General features: G+C 47.2%; 4 protein-coding genes across 4 annotated transcripts; 1 reads left to right on the top strand and 3 right to left on the bottom strand.

The window, feature by feature from the left end:
- Positions 1 to 92: 92 nt before the first annotated feature.
- BC939DRAFT_401528 (chitin synthase-domain-containing protein) lies at positions 93 to 1,906 on the bottom strand (the record flags this gene model as incomplete). Its single annotated transcript, XM_051552614.1, has 4 exons — positions 93 to 251; positions 348 to 1,199; positions 1,307 to 1,576; positions 1,661 to 1,906. 4 exons carry the CDS (start codon positions 1,904 to 1,906, stop codon positions 93 to 95), a joined length of 1,527 nt encoding a protein of 508 aa, XP_051408433.1.
- A 1,406-nt stretch (positions 1,907 to 3,312) lies between these two features.
- Positions 3,313 to 4,722, bottom strand: BC939DRAFT_463230 (mitochondrial carrier domain-containing protein). Its single transcript, XM_051557205.1, has 2 exons — positions 3,681 to 4,722; positions 3,313 to 3,585 (listed from the first exon to the last, which is right to left on the bottom strand). The coding sequence occupies exons 1-2, from the start codon at positions 4,383 to 4,385 to the stop codon at positions 3,454 to 3,456; spliced, it is 837 nt and encodes a 278-aa protein (XP_051408432.1). The 5' UTR covers positions 4,386 to 4,722; the 3' UTR covers positions 3,313 to 3,453.
- A 690-nt stretch (positions 4,723 to 5,412) lies between these two features.
- BC939DRAFT_506608 (uncharacterized protein) lies at positions 5,413 to 12,609 on the top strand (the record flags this gene model as incomplete). Its single annotated transcript, XM_051560804.1, has 17 exons — positions 5,413 to 5,511; positions 5,591 to 5,690; positions 5,776 to 5,839; positions 5,925 to 6,417; positions 6,510 to 6,586; positions 6,670 to 6,971; positions 7,071 to 7,226; positions 7,304 to 7,392; positions 7,476 to 7,762; positions 7,841 to 7,995; positions 8,087 to 8,211; positions 8,291 to 8,474; positions 8,574 to 8,966; positions 9,050 to 9,192; positions 9,333 to 10,533; positions 11,311 to 12,374; positions 12,523 to 12,609. 17 exons carry the CDS (start codon positions 5,413 to 5,415, stop codon positions 12,607 to 12,609), a joined length of 5,019 nt encoding a protein of 1,672 aa, XP_051408431.1.
- A 213-nt stretch (positions 12,610 to 12,822) lies between these two features.
- BC939DRAFT_463225 (uncharacterized protein) lies at positions 12,823 to 14,231 on the bottom strand. Its single transcript, XM_051557204.1, has one exon. It carries the CDS (start codon positions 13,961 to 13,963, stop codon positions 12,944 to 12,946), a length of 1,020 nt encoding a protein of 339 aa, XP_051408430.1. The 5' UTR covers positions 13,964 to 14,231; the 3' UTR covers positions 12,823 to 12,943.
- Positions 14,232 to 18,444: the final 4,213 nt, after the last annotated feature.

Here is an 18,444-nt window from a genome sequence, read left to right as displayed (position 1 = left end):
CAGCATAAAAAAAAAAAAAAAAAAAAAAAAAGCGGTTGTCAGCGATTTATCATCCATCATTCTGTAAGGCTGTACGTGCCCTTCCGACAATCTTACCCTCGGGGCCGATTGCCCATAGAGATCATCATCACAACGACAATGAGGCATATGTAAACGTAGCGCGTTAACATGAACGCAGTGCTGCCGGCGGTTATTTGCGATGTATGCGCCAGCGTCTGAGCCATGTAGTAAAATACCAGATAGTAATTCCCCTAATCATCATCCCATGTTCAGCACAGAAACATAAGTTAATGAACCGAGGCATCAAAACAACACACTCTTATCCGAGAACATAGTAGATGCCTTACCAGCGCCAAAAACCAGAAGGCGGTGTCGCATCCCAGGTAGATGATCTCCAAGGTCAACCATAGCTTTCTCATAAAGTTATGACCACTTCTCCAGATCGCTGCGACATGCGACACTGCATAGATCAGTCCAAAGAACCGCCTGTTTTGCCACTTGCGTTTCATGCCCAAAAATGTCCCAATCCCCGCTGGCAGTTCAGTTTCGGCCCAGGCGGATCGAACATATTGCATTGTGTACGAGGCATTCCTTCGAGTCGTCACCAAAAAGGGTAGGATCTGGTCTTCGGCAAAGTACGAATACTGCAGCACTTCGCCAACTTCCCGATGATCATCGCTAAACACAAGGTAATCCGGTTCAAAGTAGGCTGTCAGCGGCCCCTTTCCAGAGATGGGTTCTGGCAAGAGCGCCTCATATCGATACGCGACCAATGCACCAGGCATGACTGAGATATATCCGAAAATGCTCTCGAATGGCTTCTCCAGGACGCTCGAGACCTTGTACTCGAAAACCTGAGCTGCGATGAGCGGATTCAGAACCTTCCACCAGAGCAATCCTTTGGCAACACGAATCTCTCCACATGCTCCCGCCGTGTGTGGATTCCTGTCAAAGGCATTCCAGAGGTGAAAAAGACTGCCATCGCCAATCTTTGTTCCGGCTGTCGTGAGCAGAGTGATCCTTGGTTTGAGCAGTGGGCAGAGCGCGTTGAAGAACCAGCGGTGAGAATTCAGTTTTTTGGTGTGTCGTTCCTTGAGACAGAAGACGATCTGAATAGGTGGGTAGTGGTGCTTGTTGGTGTTTTTTATGGTCCGTCCTTTGAGTCGCAGTTTGCTATCCACTGACACCTGTGTCGAATACTGTAGATAGAGAGGCCATGGCTATTAGTGTTAGAAAACATGTAACACGAGGGCTTCGAAAAAAAAAAAAAAAAAAAAAAAAAAAGAAGCTCTACGTGCTCCATTACCTCGAAGATATGTGCCTGCACAGCTTTCCCGTTGACCTGGTTCTTCGCCACTCCCTCCTGCCAGCATCCCATCGCCGCCAGGACTTTGAGAATAATGGGATTCAGATGCCTTCGACCGTCTGCCACGATGCAGATCACGACTTTTTGCCATGAATCCTCCTCCATCCACACAGGATTCTTGTGCGCCCTCGATTTTGAGGTCGACAAACACATCTGCTTGATGTTCTTGATCAACGAGTGCAGTGTCAAACAAAACGCCTGCGGAGATTCCTAGAAGCATGAGCGTCGATAAATACATGTCAAAATCCACATACCAGTCGTTTTGATCGTTTTCTTCCTGCATGGCATTCATACCTCATTGACAGTCAGACAGATAGCAAGTTCTATCGATCGCTTCAAGCTCTGTGCCCTGAGTTTGTACCGGCCCTCTGGCACCATGTCCGCATCGCATGTCACGGCCATGTAGCGCATGGTCTCAAATTCATGATCCGTTTGATAATCAACTGCAGAAAGATAGCTGGTTGGAACGGGCGTATCCAGCACCAAATTTCCATCCGTCAGCTGGACTTTCTTGGGTTTGAACACATAATGGATAGGCATAGGCATCGACATGGACGGAAAGGAAATGTCCGGTAGCTGAGAAGTAATGTTTCGAAGCCAGGGTGCCTGTAACCATTGAGATAATGGATAATACTGCTGTGAAGATCGATTTGGCCCAATGGTACTGTTCATTAAGGGCGGATATAATTCTCCAGGAGCATACGGTGTAGCAGTTGCTTCCAATGTAGGCGATAGTGGTGGCGAAAGTGCCGACGATACTGTCAGTCTCTGGCGTTCTCTGGTAGTGTCAATGCCTGTCTTGGACTTCCTCGTGTTCCTACTCATGACGGTCTCCGATGGATACTGTCCCACTGTCCTCGATTGTGAGATTGGAGATAGCAGACGAGATGCTCTACCATGGTTGCCACTGGATCGCTCTGGTGTTGAGGGGCGGGGCGACGGTATTGGCATTGGCATAGGCAGGGAAATGTGTGGAGGGGGGTCGTATGCGGATTTTGATGCTGTCTTTCGTGTCATGATGTGGCCTCTGGACACTCCGAGCTGTGCTTTCTTAGATTTGAATGTTCAGATTGCGATTATCACTCTAGTGTCTGCAGAAAAGCATTGCTGAGTATTAGGCGCATAGAAAGAGCAGGCTGCGTAGAAAGTGGCTGTTGAATCTTATTGGTGAATTAGGGCCGCGTCAGGGTTCGAACTTACTCACACTACGCGAATGAATGAACGGTAGCAAAAGGAATGAGGGATCCACAGAATGGGCGAGGTAGGCAAGATATGCTTCGACTTTGTTCCACCCTGTCTGCCGGTTGTTGCAGCTGTGGTTGTAGTTGTGATTGCAGTTGTTGAGTATTACTATTAAGAGATATATGTATCATCAAGAATTAAAGGCATGCAGGCAGATAAAAAAAAACGTGTATGCAATATGGTGGGCCAAAGGGCAGGAAGGAGCAGTTGAGGTAGTCAGAAAGAAATAGAAAAGAAAGAAAAGGGCATAAGAATGGTTTAACAGGAGAACTTCACCCCTGCTGGGTGGATGCCATGGTCGACTGGTGGCGATTTGCCCTTTGTTCACACCCATAGGGCGTTATGAAAAGGGGGAAGAAAGTGGTAATATGATCTTTTTTTTCTTGGCATGCTGCGTTCCTGGTCGAGGAGTTGACAGGCATCCATGACCAACGTGCTACAATAAAACAACAATAACACTGGCCACCTGCAGTAGGCAGTTGTAATAAAAATAGGGGCATTATCAGCGAGTGTGTTGCTGGGCTCGTCGATCTGCTGACAACGCGTTCGCGCCATGAACTTCGTGCCTGAATTAACCCCTTTTACGATATCTTCACGTAATAGAGAAATACGTATAAATAAGGCACATATTTTCCTCCCTTCCAGCGCGAAATGTTATGTAGCAGTATGTCTTTGTAGATAAAGCAGCGAAGGGTTCATTCATGAACACCTTCTTTTTCTTTTTCTTTTTCTTTTTTTTGCTGAAAAGACCATTTGAATCTGTTTCATAAACTTGTCTTTACTTCAAATCAGCTTGCAATGGATGTCGAGAGGCAGTAGCTGTTTCTTTATCCCTCTTTCTATGTTTACATGACCTTGCTATGCTTCTGTCTGGCGAGCAGAGCGAACAGGAGGATGGTGTACTTTTCCAACTGATCTTTGACCATGAACAGTAGTGCTTGGGAGATGACAGCCTTGGTGATTTGTGCTTGCATGCCCTGCATAATGACGATAAATGGAATGTTAGATACCGAATCTTGCCACAAACATGTGCTAATAACATCTCTACGGGGATATGCACAGTATGACTTACGGTGTACCATCCCTTGATGCCTTCCTTCTCAAAGACACGCCTGAGGACATCAATGGCTCCAGTATACGGCTTGTGGGTCTCGGCGTCCTTCTTGGAGGGCTTCCACTGGAGACGGACCTTAGCCATGATGTATGGATAAGTGACAACAGTCGCCAGAGTCTTCGCAAGAGCGCCAACCAAGAAGACTAGACCGGGGGTCATATCCTTGCGTCTGAATGCCTTCAGCACTAACTCCTGAATACGAGAGTACATGCCGTAAGTGATGGCAGGGTTGATGACCAATACCAGCGAGGGCTTCAATCCCTTCCAAAGACCTGTCCAGCCCTCCTCCTGAACAATCTCCATAGCAGTCGACTTGAGATCCAATCGCTCGCCCAAAGGCATAGTCTGCTGACGAGTCGTGACCACAGCCACAGGAATGGTAAAGATCTGTGCCAATGCGCCGGCTCCAGCACCGATCAACAGCTCCATGATGGTCGAGATGGCGGCTCCTGCGGGCTGTTTGCTGATGTAGCCCGATCGAAGGAACGTGTACCAGTAGAAGTAAGCAAAGTTTTGTGACGCTGTGCCGAGCAATCCAGAGAGAATGCCAGCATAGAGACCGCTAATGCCCTCACTCTTGATGATCTTTTGAACGGCATCTGTGGTGGAGAGATAGACGTTCGGATCGGACGAGTCGGCATCGGATTTGGAGCGAACCTGCATACGAGTTTTGATGCTAGTTTAATACAAGTAAAAGATAGCATGAGTAACAGTCGAGCACACAAAGAGTAGCGCCTTCGGGACAACTTGATTAGACAGAATATATAAACCATAAAGCGACAGAAATGAAGGAGAATAGAGTGATCCATTCTGTTACACAGTCAGCCGATACTACAAAGATGACTTGCGACATACATATCGAGGGGGTAGGTGCATGTCAGTGCGAACATAGCACCACCGGTTCCTGCTATGGCGTGGCCGAAAGGGGAGAGTTTTGAAGCGCCAGCCATCGTTGATGTTGTTATCGTTGTCTTGGTAAAAAAAATGTGGGGGAAAGGGTAAGAAAGTTGATCAGGTCTGGCGAGGGCGATCAATCGTAAAGCTGGCAGTTGAAGGAATAAGGAATGAGAAGAGTGGGGAGTTGGGGCTGAGGGATGAGAGAGAAAGAGAAACGGGAAAAGAAAAAGAGAGAAAAAGAAAGAGGCAGAGATAAAGAGGGGAGAGAAGGATGGTTTATCGTATCGCTCTCCTTCACCGACCTCAATGGGTATTTCCGATCGCTCTGCCTCAACACTGGTCCGGCGCAGGACGCGACCAGGATTTTCCCCACCTGACGAAATTTTGGGTCTGTCTCCAACTCTCGGCCTTCAATTCCTATGGCTCTGTCAGGAAAAGTCTCTCCGTGGGCACCCTTCTCTAAAATAAAAACGAACTGTGAGGTTCCTATCTGCATTTCGTGGACATGCAAGGTGATGTAGCACCATTTATCTTTGCTAGACAAACATTGACAGACATATCAGCGGTAGCGGCGATAGCAGCTCGCGGATTTTCTGGCACACGATAGTTTGCAGCATCTGGTACCCCGGATTTGACCGACCGAGAAACAGCCATTTATTGGTGGACTGCGTTTCATGTACCTTTCAATGACCGCACGTTTGCCACCAAAAACGCAAACAAGGTCCTGTCAAACGAGACGCCAATCAGATTCAGTCTTGTCCTCACAAGAGCAACCAATGGGATTGGATTCAACATGGACACTATTCTGCAACTTTACTCCAAAGACACCACAGGGGCTGCCTTAAGACAATTCTTTGAAGAAAACGACTCGAATCTCGAATCTCAGGATCAAGTAAGGATATGCCTACACTAGCAGTCGCAGTCAGGACCAGGCAGAAACTGACAAAAAGCGGATTCGATTGCCGCCGTAGATATCAGATCTGATTGTGGAAAGCCTGACTCAAGAATGGTCTTTCGGCGGATATCAACAAGATTCTGACCGGCTTCTTCTTGTCCGAGCAATATTGCGAGGTACCAACCCATTCTTTCAAAGGCCATCTTGGAAAAACATTGCAAGAGGTGTACTCAATTCGATTTGCTGTCATTTTCACTACAGCATCACCCGAGGATGAGGAGGGATCGAAGAGGAGGTCTCAGGTGTTGAAAGGGGCGATTTCATGGTGGGTCTAAATTATATTCGCCGAGTCCAATGTATTGGATGTTTATGGATAGTGTGATTAACTCATGTTCTTCACGTACTCGAAGGCTGGTCAAGATCGGAGAGAATACGACGGCACAATCAAGAGGAAGCGGACCAAATTATGCTCAAGTGGACGAACTCGCTGGAAAGCTCACCAACATGATTATCGACGTTGGACAATCTTTTGACCAGAGCGCGCTCGTCCAATCCATATACACCATGACGGAGGTCGTGCGGCATCAAAAACACCCCCATGCCCAGATGTTTGCTCTCTTGTCGAGACTCCTTGTGATTTCCGCCAGTGTTGACTCAGTCCTTTTATCAGATACTTCGGAGGAGATCTCAGGAGCTGAGTTTCGAGACATTACTCTGGATAGAATCTGTACCGCACCCTGGAACCAGAAAAGCGTGTTGCCACTCGCGATAGCCATGGCGGATATTGAGATGGAAAGCAAACAACTTGAGATGGTGATTGTCAAGATTATGAAACAATTCAAGCACGTCGATGCCACTGATCTCCCAGTCTTGATTTACAATCTACTACTCTTGTCGTCCAAGGTATGGCTGAATCACTCCAAGGCTCTAGTAGAGCGTGGAATCGAAAGTGAATCGTCACTGGCAGCTGTTAATCACATATTGCATGATTATAGGGTCACCAACGACTGGTTATTAGAGGCACACTGGAATTCTTTGATCGACTGAATGCGGGCGGGGCAATGGTTGAAAGGTAAAGTGGGGCAAATGCTACTGAAAAGTTTTTAGTGGTGTAAAGGAGTCGGATCTAACCACTATTGTCTGTTAAATTTAAAGTCTTCGATCCAACAACTCAAAAGGAGCTGCACGCCTGGCCTTTTCGGAACTAAGCGCCATCGAGAGCACAGTGATTCTTCATTTCAGCTTTGCTATCAAGCAGGATCAGGAGCTGGGCACGGAGTTCCTTAAGCATATGAAAGGCGGAAAGACAGCCTACCTTTCATCTTTCGCGCTGGCGTGCCTTATGACCATGGCAAAGATACACCGCTTCCAGAACAACGTAATGGACTATATCAAATCATCAATTTTGTCCACATACAGGGACATGGAAAGGATGCGTAGTGAACCATGGGTTTCTGGTACGGACTGGCATCTGTTTTCGTATTTCGGCATATTCACTCATTCTCACAGACAGCAATACTAATATTCGTAGTCAATCATATCTACATTTCACCCAGATTTCCAAGGAATGTCGCCACCTCCTATCCTGGAGATGTTCCGCAATGTTATTAGGAAAATTCCCTTTGGTTTGGAGCAGCTTACGCCAAGTATTGTGCAGTGCGGGGTGTATATCATGGATTCGATGGCACCGAGCTCAATATGGAAGGCTTCAGGTAACGCTTGGTTCGTACTCAGCCATCACTATTTTCATATCCGGAGTATATTTACTAATAATCGTTTGAAATGATAGATAAGGACACGACGAGAAAGCACACTCCCAAGACACCGGGCGAATTTGGCTGCGAGCTTGGGGCTACAATCCTTGCTGAGACATTTAAGGTATTTGATTTTTGGGTTTCATGACTATGCCTTGAGCCATATCTGATACTAATCAATTCTGAATAATTCTTACATCCTTGTAGACTCAGCCCTCCGCAAGAACAGAAATCCTTGATCATATCATGTCTAGGATCGTTACAAAGTCTACCAGTACTGTATTTTTCCTTGAGCTGCTGGAAAGCATTGTCAAGGATAGTGCAGAGGCGCTGGAGGAGCATCTACCAAGGATCAAGGAGTCACTTGAATACCTCTCATTCCTATCCTTATCCACAGCGGTGCGCCTCATGGCCGCTGTGAGGGATGTGGCCAAGCTGAACCGACCCTTTCGCGACAGTCTGATTTTGATTCTGCGAAAGGCATTGTTCTCAAAGTATGTCTTTCTACAATATGTATGCGAGACTTTTCCAATTTGTAGCAACTGATTGATATCTAATCCATGATGTCGTAGAACTTTGGAGAGTCGCCAGGTCGCGTTGTCAGGGTTCCTTCTGCTATTGGAGCCATCCTCAAAATCCCAGCCAAGTTTGCAAGGCGGGTCCAGCAGACTTGGAGCGCACCAGAGTTCTGAAAACGAACTACCTCGTTACTCAATGGAAATCCTGGGTATCTGAATAAGGCTCGAGTCTTCACTTTGGTATACACAAAATATTCATAAACGTACTGACAATAGTATTCCCTCTTTATGTACACGCAGGAATGTTACGTCGGTGCCTGGGGCAACAAGGCGAGGTCCGCCACTCTTTGTACATCGGCCTGATAGAGCTCGCAGAGATTGCCCCAAGCTTGAATCCCGTCATTTTTGAGATCCTACAAGCTCACGTAAGTTCTCGTGCCTGGCGATGTAACATCTGTATTATCCTTCGTAATAACATTTAGGTTTTCTTCCTTTCATTGCCAGTTTGTTCACTTTTACGATCCAACAGGGACACGGCTGTCACCACTGAAGCTGGAAGAATGCGTCAGCAACTCCACGAACGGTGGAGAGCCGACATTCGTCGAGCCACTCCATTATTTGATGAGCGGTGTCGTGCGCTCGCTGGTCGGTCTGCAAAAATTAAAGAGAAGAACGTCATTCTCGCCTGGTACGTTTGTGTCCTCTTGATTGCTGATTGCTGCGCCCAAGCCCCAGTCAACTGCCACGATGATAGAAATAACAAGTCTTGTATCGCTACACAAAATAGATGAGATTTACCCCGATGAGCATCAGATAACTGAGTGCCATCGGAACTTGGGCAGGATCGTGCTAGGTCTTCAACGAGCTGGGCTGGAAGATTTCGAGCTGGACAGGACATCGGACTTCAACATGGCCACCAACATTGGGGCCCGCAACAATATGTATGCTACGTTGCTCACAGGCTGTTATGAATCTGCCGTCGAGTACGTAGTTCTCAACCAGCAGTCGTACAGCGAATCCTCTACTGGAAAGAGCGTGGCCTCTGATCGGTACCGATTGTCAGATTATAGCCTACAGACTGCAAAAATGTCTATAGGATCATCCGAAGTGATCCTCGAGCTCTTCAGCAAGATGCATAAGCTGCATGATATTGTAAAGGAGAAAGTTGTTATGCCACGAAGTAAGTCTCTAAGGAAAAGCAGTTGATATGTTTCATCCGAACTGTTACGCTTATTCTTTTTTGACGTACTCCATGATTTATAGACAAAAAACTTGGCCCCCTAGGGGAGAGTTCGGTTTTGGGGCTTGAATGCGTGACAAGGCTCATGGAATTCATGTATGCGGGGAGGATCGAAGGGGAGAGTCCAGATGAAGAAGTGCTGAAGCTGAGATCCAACGACGACTTTGTATATTATATCAGCACGACGGTCCATACGCTACTCACTAAGGCACGTTTACTTGGGGTTGCAACCATTGTCTTTCTATTATTGCAATCGCATGGCGTATGAAAAAGCAATGTCTAATGCGTATGCGCTTCTTACAATAGCTTCACACATCGTCAGAAAAATTGAAGGACAGTGAATACGACTACTGTCGACGGCTCTCTAGCGTGCTCGTTCGCGAGTTCCTTGTTAGCGAGAGACCTGATGGGCCCAAGGCCATGGCCGCCGGAGCCAAAGGCAAGGACAAGAACAAATCCTTATTGATGGTCGGAATCGAGGCACTTACAGCTGGCTTGTTAACTCTTCAACGCTTCTACGGTGTTGAGCCATCCTCGTCTATGAGTCCTGGGTCGCCCGAGAGCCTTTGCAGCCGTAAAGTCGTCTCAAATTTCCTGGCTGCGACGCTGCCTCAGGCCAACGGTGCCCAGCGGCATGACCAACAAGCTTCCGAGGTTGTTGCTTGGACGACCTCTCAAACCATTCGATACGATTTTGACAGTCTTGCAGCCGCATATGTTCGATACCTCCAGGAACTTGTGGTATCATTTGTCAATGAGACCATACCATTACTGAAAGAGGCAGGTGGGTTGTTGGGTATGATCCGAATCCTTTCAAGATATCTTTCGAGACCGAGCGGTGTCCCAGATGGTGCAGATGGCGCAGAAGCGAGCGCAGACAGCTCAGCCTTGTCGAGAGCGAGTTCGGCTGTGAGTGCGGAATTTGTGGCACCTGGGATGAGTCATCTTGACCAGTTGATACATTGGCTGGTGAAATTCTGTCGAGACCAAGCTGTGGACGATACGGGGCTTACAAAGACGCTTCTGTCAATGATGTTGCAGCTCGAACAAGAATGCGCTAACCCGCAGATGAACGCAGAGCTCCTGGCAACTGTTAACGGTCAAAACGGGGCGGAATTGCCTGCGGTAAATCGTCCCATGGTGTCGGGTTCGCTTGGCTTTGGCAGTGTAAGCGCATCCTCGGCCATTTCTCACTGCCCTGAAGCAGCAATCCGCCTTAGACTCGCGGCCGACGTCCTGTTGACGTACGGCATGAATTACAGCGGCCCTCAGGTGTCCAGCCTCCGCGATTTGCCCAACGGAGTCGCGCCAGGCGAAGAAGTCGACGAGGACACTATGCGATGGATACGGCTAAAGCAAGAGATTGGAGTTGAATCTCTCCTTGCCGTTGTCACCTTGCGGACATCAGGGGCTATCACCGAGGTTTTGTTACAGCAAGTCGACCGGTCGCTTGAAGGGCTCGAGTGGGCTTTAGCCAAACTCCGATATTGCGGGTTGACACATTCAGGTATGCGTTATCAAAATGCACTCTAAGGAAAAATTATGAACAGGCGTTTGAGCAAGAGGATGGAGTTGAGAAGAGGCCAAAAAAAGCTAAAGGTGTGAGCGGACCAAAAAAAAAAAGGATGTATACAAGAAGGTTTTGTTCATAGGTATGATGAGCACTGCGGTACTGATAAGGGGAATGATAGGCAGAGGATATGTCAAAAGAGTTCAAATGGAAAATACGGCCAAATCTTGCTTGCGGAGATTATTATTTATGGCCGTGGGGAATTTGTTCGATCAAGCACCGATAAGATCTTGAAAAAAAGACGATAAAAAGGAGATACGTCTTTATTTACATGCATGTCGAGTCTCGTTTTGCACCCGTGGTGTTGATGTTGGCTAGCGGACGAGAACTTTGTCGTTTGAATTTGTTCCGATCTTTATTTTATCCTATTGATAACGCTGACATCCATGGATGCTATATAAGCGATACAATGCAGATGTGCGGTTAAAGGGCAATATTGCGCTATCGAGAGCGAAAGAGACCCTTGGGCGAACAATTGGGCGTTCTGAAGTGACACGCACTAGCACGGAGAAAGAAAGGTTGTTACACACCTCGCGCTTCATGTCCACGGAGTAGTCTCTCGACGAATTGCAGTTATAACATTGAAGCGATTAATGATTACTGATTATGGGGGATTGAATATTCTCTGCGTGCTAAAGAGCACGAACGTTAACATGCACCTTCCTATTTCTCTGTACACACCCTATCCTTATCAAACCTGTTTTCTCACGGCAGGCTCAGACGGTTGGAACACAAAGGAATCAACAAACGGCGATCGCCTACAGCAGCACGCGCCTCGGCCGCAGGCAGCAAATCACCCTCGATCCTCCTCACCATTGATATCACTGTTATCGCCCACGGACACAAAGACTCCATATCAGCCAGATGCAGAGCGTAACACCAATAATGCTGCGCAGATCCTTGCCAAGAGATCACTTCAAGAATTCGAGACAGAGATTTGTTGGAGAGTCGAGATTTGCCTATGGGTCCTGGCCCGCATTGCACAGGCGTGTATCAATCAATCGTCCTCAGAACATTTGATTCGAGTACTCCAACGATGCTACAAAGTACTGACCGCCTTGACAAAGTCATACCTGACGCCGCTCAATTCCATGCCTCTCAACATTTTTTCCGCGCCGTCTTCGCTACCCTCATCATCCACGGCCTCAAAATCGTCGTCAGCTCTACGGAAAGCTACTGCGGGAAACAACGTCATCCAGCTACCGCATGGTTTTCTCCGTGTCACTCAGGTTGCAGGTATGGAATTGTCCAGACATTTGTACTCGTTCCTGAGCTACTTCCAGATGCTCGACGTGGAACAAAAGGCAAGGACGCAGGAGCGTGGTGGTGGTCACAGGGGTACAAAGAAAGCCGACAAGGATAAGGATCAGGCCATGGATGGGAGGGCACCAAAGTTCGCGGCAAGTCGAAGAGATGCCATAGGAAGTCATGTCGGCGGAGTAGTCAAGTCGCGACAAAAGGCCAAGATTCTGCGCGAGTCTAAGCTGATCCCTATGCTAATCTTTGCAGTGGAGCAGTACGAACGTTATGTCATCCAACTGAGCAAGAAGGCCAAGGTCAACCTAACACAGTTCATGAGACGGAGTACAGCACGCGACTTTAGAATCCAAATCCAGCGACTCGGTGAGCTTGGACTGGAGGATCGGTATGATGAAGAGCGGCAGCAAATGATGGTGCAAAGGCAACTGGAGCAGCAACAGTTGCAGCAATTGCAGGAGGAAGGGGCGCAGGATGGAGACACGGATATGATGTACGATCATGATGAAGGTCATGCCATGGTAAGTCGATGCGATCTCGGTAGCTCTGATCTACTTCTGCTTGTTCTTGTATGGGTGACGGTCTCACTGTCCTTAGATTGTACCTTTTGCATATAACGGTCATCTGATAATTTTACGCATCTCTTTTTACTCTCCGATACCCTTGCAGGCTCTGCACGCTGAGAACGAAGCTGATAAGGAAGAGGAAGAGGAGGTGTTGGTGAGATCGCGCAAGCGTGCCAAGTACGATGATTAGTCCATCAGGGTTCCCCTGTTGTGTCGCAGCAAGATAAACACAGTTGACGTTATCGCACTTTTATTCCAGTCCAAACACACGACAACTTAGCTGCACTATGTAGTACGAGAAGAACACAATCAAACGGGCTTTCAAAGCATAGGTCGAAAACGAATGCATGGACAGCACGATATGTATACTGCAAATGATGAGATTAACACATGGGATCTTTTTTTATGCGAAAAATGTTATACAAATTTTATTACAAGGTGTTTGTGCATCTGGCTGAGGAGCTTTTTTTTTTTTCTTTTTTTTCCTGTGCAGAATGAACAAGTTGGTATTAAGTCTTATTTTTTTAATAAGTACTGTAAGAGGTCGACGATTGGTACGTCGAGGGGTGTTGAACGTATGACTGAGGCAGGACCATTGACGGTGCGGACGAAGGACTGGTCGAGTGCATTGTCGGTGAGGAGGGACGACTGTGGGACTGTACGGACTCGTAGCACGGTGAGCGGTACTGGGACTGGTGGCTATGGTACGATTGCTGGGGGTGGTGCTGCTGGTAGTAGTGGGTCTGGTGATGCTGTTGTGATGAGGGCTGGTATGATGAGAAAGAGACAGGGGAGTTTGGAGCAAAGAGAGAGGGAGGAGCGGGGCCGTGGTTCGACTGATGGACAGACATCGTGGGAGGCGAGACCGAGGAGTACTGGTGAGGCGCAGGGCTCGAGGGCGACAGAGGAGGCGACTGGAGCTGGTGATGTGATGCCTGACAGGTATAGGCCTTGGGCGAGGACACTGGGGTCGAAAGGCGGGAACCAGAGTTGCTGTATTGAGATGCCAATGGAGCAAATACAGGTAATGGCTGGGTCTGTTGTTGTCGTTGTTGTTGCTGTTGGCTCTTGCTCTGAGAGGCAGTAGGAGATGAAGAGCGCGAGGCACTTGGAGAAGCAACGGTCGACGAGGCAACGCAGGGAGGAGTGAGGGTCTCGAGTCCGGCGGAGGCACGGAGACGACGGATTTCGGCAATGGCATTTCTGAGGGTTGTGATGGAGTTTGACTTGACTGGAGGTCTCTTTTCGGTGCCGTCGGGGTTGGTCTGTTTCTGTTGGTGATATTGTTGCTGGAGTTCCTGTTCCTGTTGCTGCTGAGCCTCTGCTGCAGATTCGCGGACGAGGTTGGCAAGCTCGCCGAGGAGCTGATTCATGGTGTCTCGTCGTTGACGCTCATCGAGGATGTGTGTGGCGCGACGCTTCTCGAGGGCGGTGAGACGGGAGATGGAATCGACGTTCTTCCTGTTGAGGACGTTGACGCCGTGGAGACGAAAGACGTTCTTGGTCGGGGCTGCTGAAGGCGCGGGTGAGGATGTGGCAGTCATGTTTTGTATGGGTTGCTGTGCGGCGTGTCGCTCTTCCTTGGAGAAAGGAGTTGGAATGAGGAGTGAAAGTGCAAGAGAGAGAGAAGCAGTGTTCGTTGTTGTTTTGGCACAAACGCACGGGACGAGGAAAAGAGATAGTGCGTGTAACAGTGGGGAGAGAATGTGTGGGTATGAAAAAAAGAAAAAGATTTTTTAGAAGAAGAGGAAAGAAGAAAGAGAAGGTGCGGGTGAATGGGCAGTCGCTATTTATAGGGCAGATGGGGTTGAACGATGGTTGAGTCCAGTCCTGCGGAACTGAATGATGATAGAATACTCCGTGTGCTGGCAAAAGAAGATAAAAAACTGTTGTTTCTGCTTGGCTAGAGATAAGTTGCTGTCTCCGTCAAAGCCAATGATACGGCGAGAACCCTAAACGGGCTGGGCGGGCGGAGACCAAGAAAATGAGGGCAGCCTAAAACCTTAAATCAGCACTAAACCCTCTTAATTGAATTGGATAGATTACTGATATCGCAGACTCCAACCGAAATCTCAGCCTTTTTATATTTTTACCCCGTCAACGATGCTTCTGTGGAGGACAACAGATGGAGCAACCATAACACAACAAACCATTATCATCTCCACTGAATAGGTGAAATATGGGATGAATAAGATGAAATAGATTAAAAAACAAAAAGACGACGTGTACCCTGCAGGGACATGTACCGTAAACGACGCTGATGTTGACGCTGGACTCACGAATAACGGAGTCACCCTTCCCTAGACAACGATAGTCTTCTACAAGATCAATATTATCCGCTTTACCATCGACTCCTTTTTTTCCGTCACTTGCTTATGATTTGTATAAAAGCAGCCCCTAGTACTGTTACCCAGGCACTATTCATATCAAACGCATATGGGTCCAGCCAAAGAATCGCAAGGCAGGGTAGTGATAAAAGCGACCCCTTGCACCTACAAATACTGCACAGACAGCAAGATATAGCGCATATCATCAGAGCAAATGGTACTCCGACAACAGATAAGATGAGGAGATACATCGCCTGGAACAAGGCATCGAAACCCAGACAGCACCGAATACAGCGCGTGTACTACAATATACAAGCGTTATAGACTAGTAAAGCGATAATAATATGAATATGTACGACATATAGCGTTGCATGCTACCCCGCGGCGCTCTGTTTACGCTTCTCACTATCTCAAAGGAAATAGGATCGAAGGAGTAGCAAATGTTCGTCAGAGTGTCCGGCAAGCATGAATAAGCATTAAACCGGCAGTCATCCCGATGCATCACTCCATGTCCTCGCAGATTCACTTTGACAGATCAAAAAATAAACGTTACAAACATAGAACAACAAGTGATCCTTGGGAACATCTGAGAAAACTGATAATGCACTTCACAAATCCAAATGCAAATTTGAACAGCAATGACCGTTTCATTTATTATTTTGCTTGGTTACTTCTTTGATGCTGTATGCATATGCAAGCGCATTGACACATAAGATTAGGGAAGAAAAAAAAAGAAATAAGGCAGGGACTGGCATAGCGGCACAATAGGGGCGTAGTGGTTATCGATTTCATGACTCTGACCGTACACCCCAGGGAATGGAATTCCTAAAACGGAAGAAGACATAGGGACGTATGGAGCGGGGCATGGGTACAACAGGGGTATTATATGATGCTTTATCGACATCGGCAACAGACGATATGGAGCGTTTACAGAAAGCAATTGCATAAAGGATAATCTAGCGCGAAGGAAAAATTCGAAACATTACATGCCGCTTAAAAGAGATGCAGTAACCTGCCTCTCAATCAGTCTACAGATCTTTGTTATCACATTAACGTCAACTGCATACTCTAGTCGCTGCTAAAAAAATAAATAAAAAAAAATGCATAAATCTATGTAAAACTTGTATATGTAGACCTGCTTTTTTGATGCCGCGGTCAACTCATGACTAGCGCGTTCCTGCAAACTCCTAATCTTTTTTTCTTCAGTGAATGGCCACTTTATCCTTGCTTGACTGTTTGTATTCTCTACCCTAGTCGTTCTCCATTATTTGTTTGTTTGATTCATACAAGGGGCGTTGGTGCCCACAGCGAGATCAAAAAGCAGAGGAATGTAGAAAGCGCTATTTCTGGTCGGGAGAAAGATATCATATCATTCATCACAAATGCAATTGCGAGTACGGCTCATTATGCTATGCGGGTATATGTGTTCTGTGTCGCGCAGAAATACCAGAGCCCCACTCGTTAACATGTGTGCTTGTGAACCCATACAACATTTTACTGCATGTATATCCGTATGCGTAACATAAAAATGCATCTTGGGTCTCGGCTAGAGTTTTTTCTCCACCACAATCGCGATTATCGCATCCGGTATGGAGGCGCGCATAAGGATCAGAAATAGCACAGGAGTAGGACACAAAGACCGACTTCAAAACTTCTCATGGTCGCCAAGGTAAAGGCTAGATGTTATCTGATGTATGTAACCGAGACACAAACATCGTGTGCACCTTACCGGCTCCTGTAGTCATGCATCGCACGGGGTTCCTGATGGAAGAACGGCCATCGGCTCCTTTTTTTCATTATTTACTTGGATCATCGCCTGCACGATCCTAGTCTTCATTAGCGCCGTCCACTGCTCGTAGCTCTATCGCCCTTGTCTCTACTAATAACGCAGTATGCTCTCGCGTTGCCCATTTAATGAACAAACGTGGGGTAAAGGAGTGGATCCAGGACTTGCATAACGGGCTCTGTGATACTGTGCTGCTCACCATACGCTCTCCTAGTATGTCCATGTGGGACAAGGATCCTGATAAATCATTCCACCGTGTGTGAGGTTTGGAACCAGGTGGGCTCTTGTCCCTTTCGGTCGTTTATCCCCTATGATGGCTCCATTTGCATTATATAAATGATTTATTCTTGCAGAAAATTGTGTCCGCTACAGTTACACTAGGGTGTCCAGACCTATGAATCTTTCTAGATTAAGTCTCATTATTTCATGCCGCACACTACTCCTCTTGAACTGTGGATCATGGGTAAAAGAAGTCGACATTACGGCTAATCATTGAGTGTTATCAGTAAACCCTTTTAAGATCCTTGTGTCTGTAGATGTGCGCACCTTTCTTTACATACTATTTGCTCTGTGAAAGATGGAGTTTGCCTGCAGGAACGAGTCATCGACCCCTGTAGTAGTGTCAGTTTGGCGGATGTTAAGGAGTTGAATCGTCTTCGGGACTCAAAAAAAAAAGATACAGCATCGACAAACCGGGGATTGACATAATCTGCTCAGTGTTTTACCCTTCAGGCTGTGAAGAACAGGGTAGCTTTTATGCATAGACTATGGCAACGGTGCCTTACTGTACAGGGCCGCCTTATCAGTGAGAACACTCTCGCAAGTGATGGCGCAATGCAACAATACCGTGCTATTCACATTAGAGTCTCTACTGCCACAGAGCAGGCAACGATTTTGTCTGCCATTGGCCCTGAGCAACAGGGTCGGCATTCCAAAATCCTCCTCCACAGAGGTGAGGCAGGGCACGCCATATCAGTATTCAAAAAACATTTCCAAAGAGTTGGCGGTCGACTTTACCTCACACGGAACACCGAATAAAATGAACCTCTGGCCAAAACCTTTTTTTTTTACGTAGGAACTATCGAGAACGTTGCCCACCGACCCAGTGAAGCTAGCCATTATGACAATAATGGCTATATGGCTAATGCACTATGTACGATGTCGACTGCGGTGAGCGCGCTCCCTATCCCTCGTCTGGCCTCATCATGACAGCAGAGCTAAGCATCCAGGGCACTGAAAGGAAGAAGTAGCGCAGTTTAACCTCGGCTGTGTTGCTTCTTTTTCCTTTTCTTTTTTGAATATTTGTCCACCCTCGGAACTTGGAAATCAAGGAGCATTTACAACACCGAACAATCGATAGTGATCCAGAAAAATAACAAGATATTTTATCTCACCAATCACCGTTTCTTGATGACCATGCTGATTGCGTTGGTGTCCAAACTTTGTAGTCAATGCTCGCAATAATTCGGTGCTCCATGGAGCCTTTTTTTTATTAAACGTACTTTGTGAGTACCAAAGACATCAATGACCCAAGGCGATACCTTTAGATTCTCTGGCGACATTCGTTTGGCGTCAAATTTATCCTGCTCGTGTGAATCTATCGAAGGCGTCTCTATCTCGTAGTTCGCGATTGCCTTACGGTCTCCTCAACTAGATTATGATTCCCCTCAGGAACCATATCTCAGTGTATCTGCTCCCCCCCTCCCCCCTCCCCCCCTCCTTCCTTCCCCCAAAAAATAAATAATTAAAAGACCATAGCCGTTTTAGGGAACGGAGATAGCGTGTTTGATGGAGTGGTTTACACAAGGAAGAAAGAAAAATAATAAGATCTTGGCCGTACTCTCCCCATCCGCAGGCTAGATAACGCTTTCCAAAAATGGATGTATCCGTGGCACATTTTGGTCGACAGGGA

Source organism: Gamsiella multidivaricata, assembly GCF_025024155.1.
Source record: "Gamsiella multidivaricata strain RSA 2152 chromosome Unknown BC939scaffold_75, whole genome shotgun sequence".
Lineage (NCBI taxonomy): Eukaryota > Fungi > Mortierellomycota > Mortierellomycetes > Mortierellales > Mortierellaceae > Gamsiella > Gamsiella multidivaricata.
This window is presented reverse-complemented; position numbering and strand designations above follow the sequence as displayed.

Bases quoted from the DNA above. Each gene is read 5' to 3' on its own strand.
- BC939DRAFT_463230 (XM_051557205.1), bottom strand. From the start codon at position 4,385: ATGCAGGTTCGCTCCAAATCCGATGCCGACTCGTCCGATCCGAACGTC. The intron at 3,586-3,680 runs GTAAGTCATACT...GTCATTATGCAG, and splicing joins GCATCAAGGGATGGTACACC to GGCATGCAAGCACAAATCAC.
- BC939DRAFT_463225 (XM_051557204.1), bottom strand. From the start codon at position 13,963: ATGACTGCCACATCCTCACCCGCGCCTTCAGCAGCCCCGACCAAGAAC.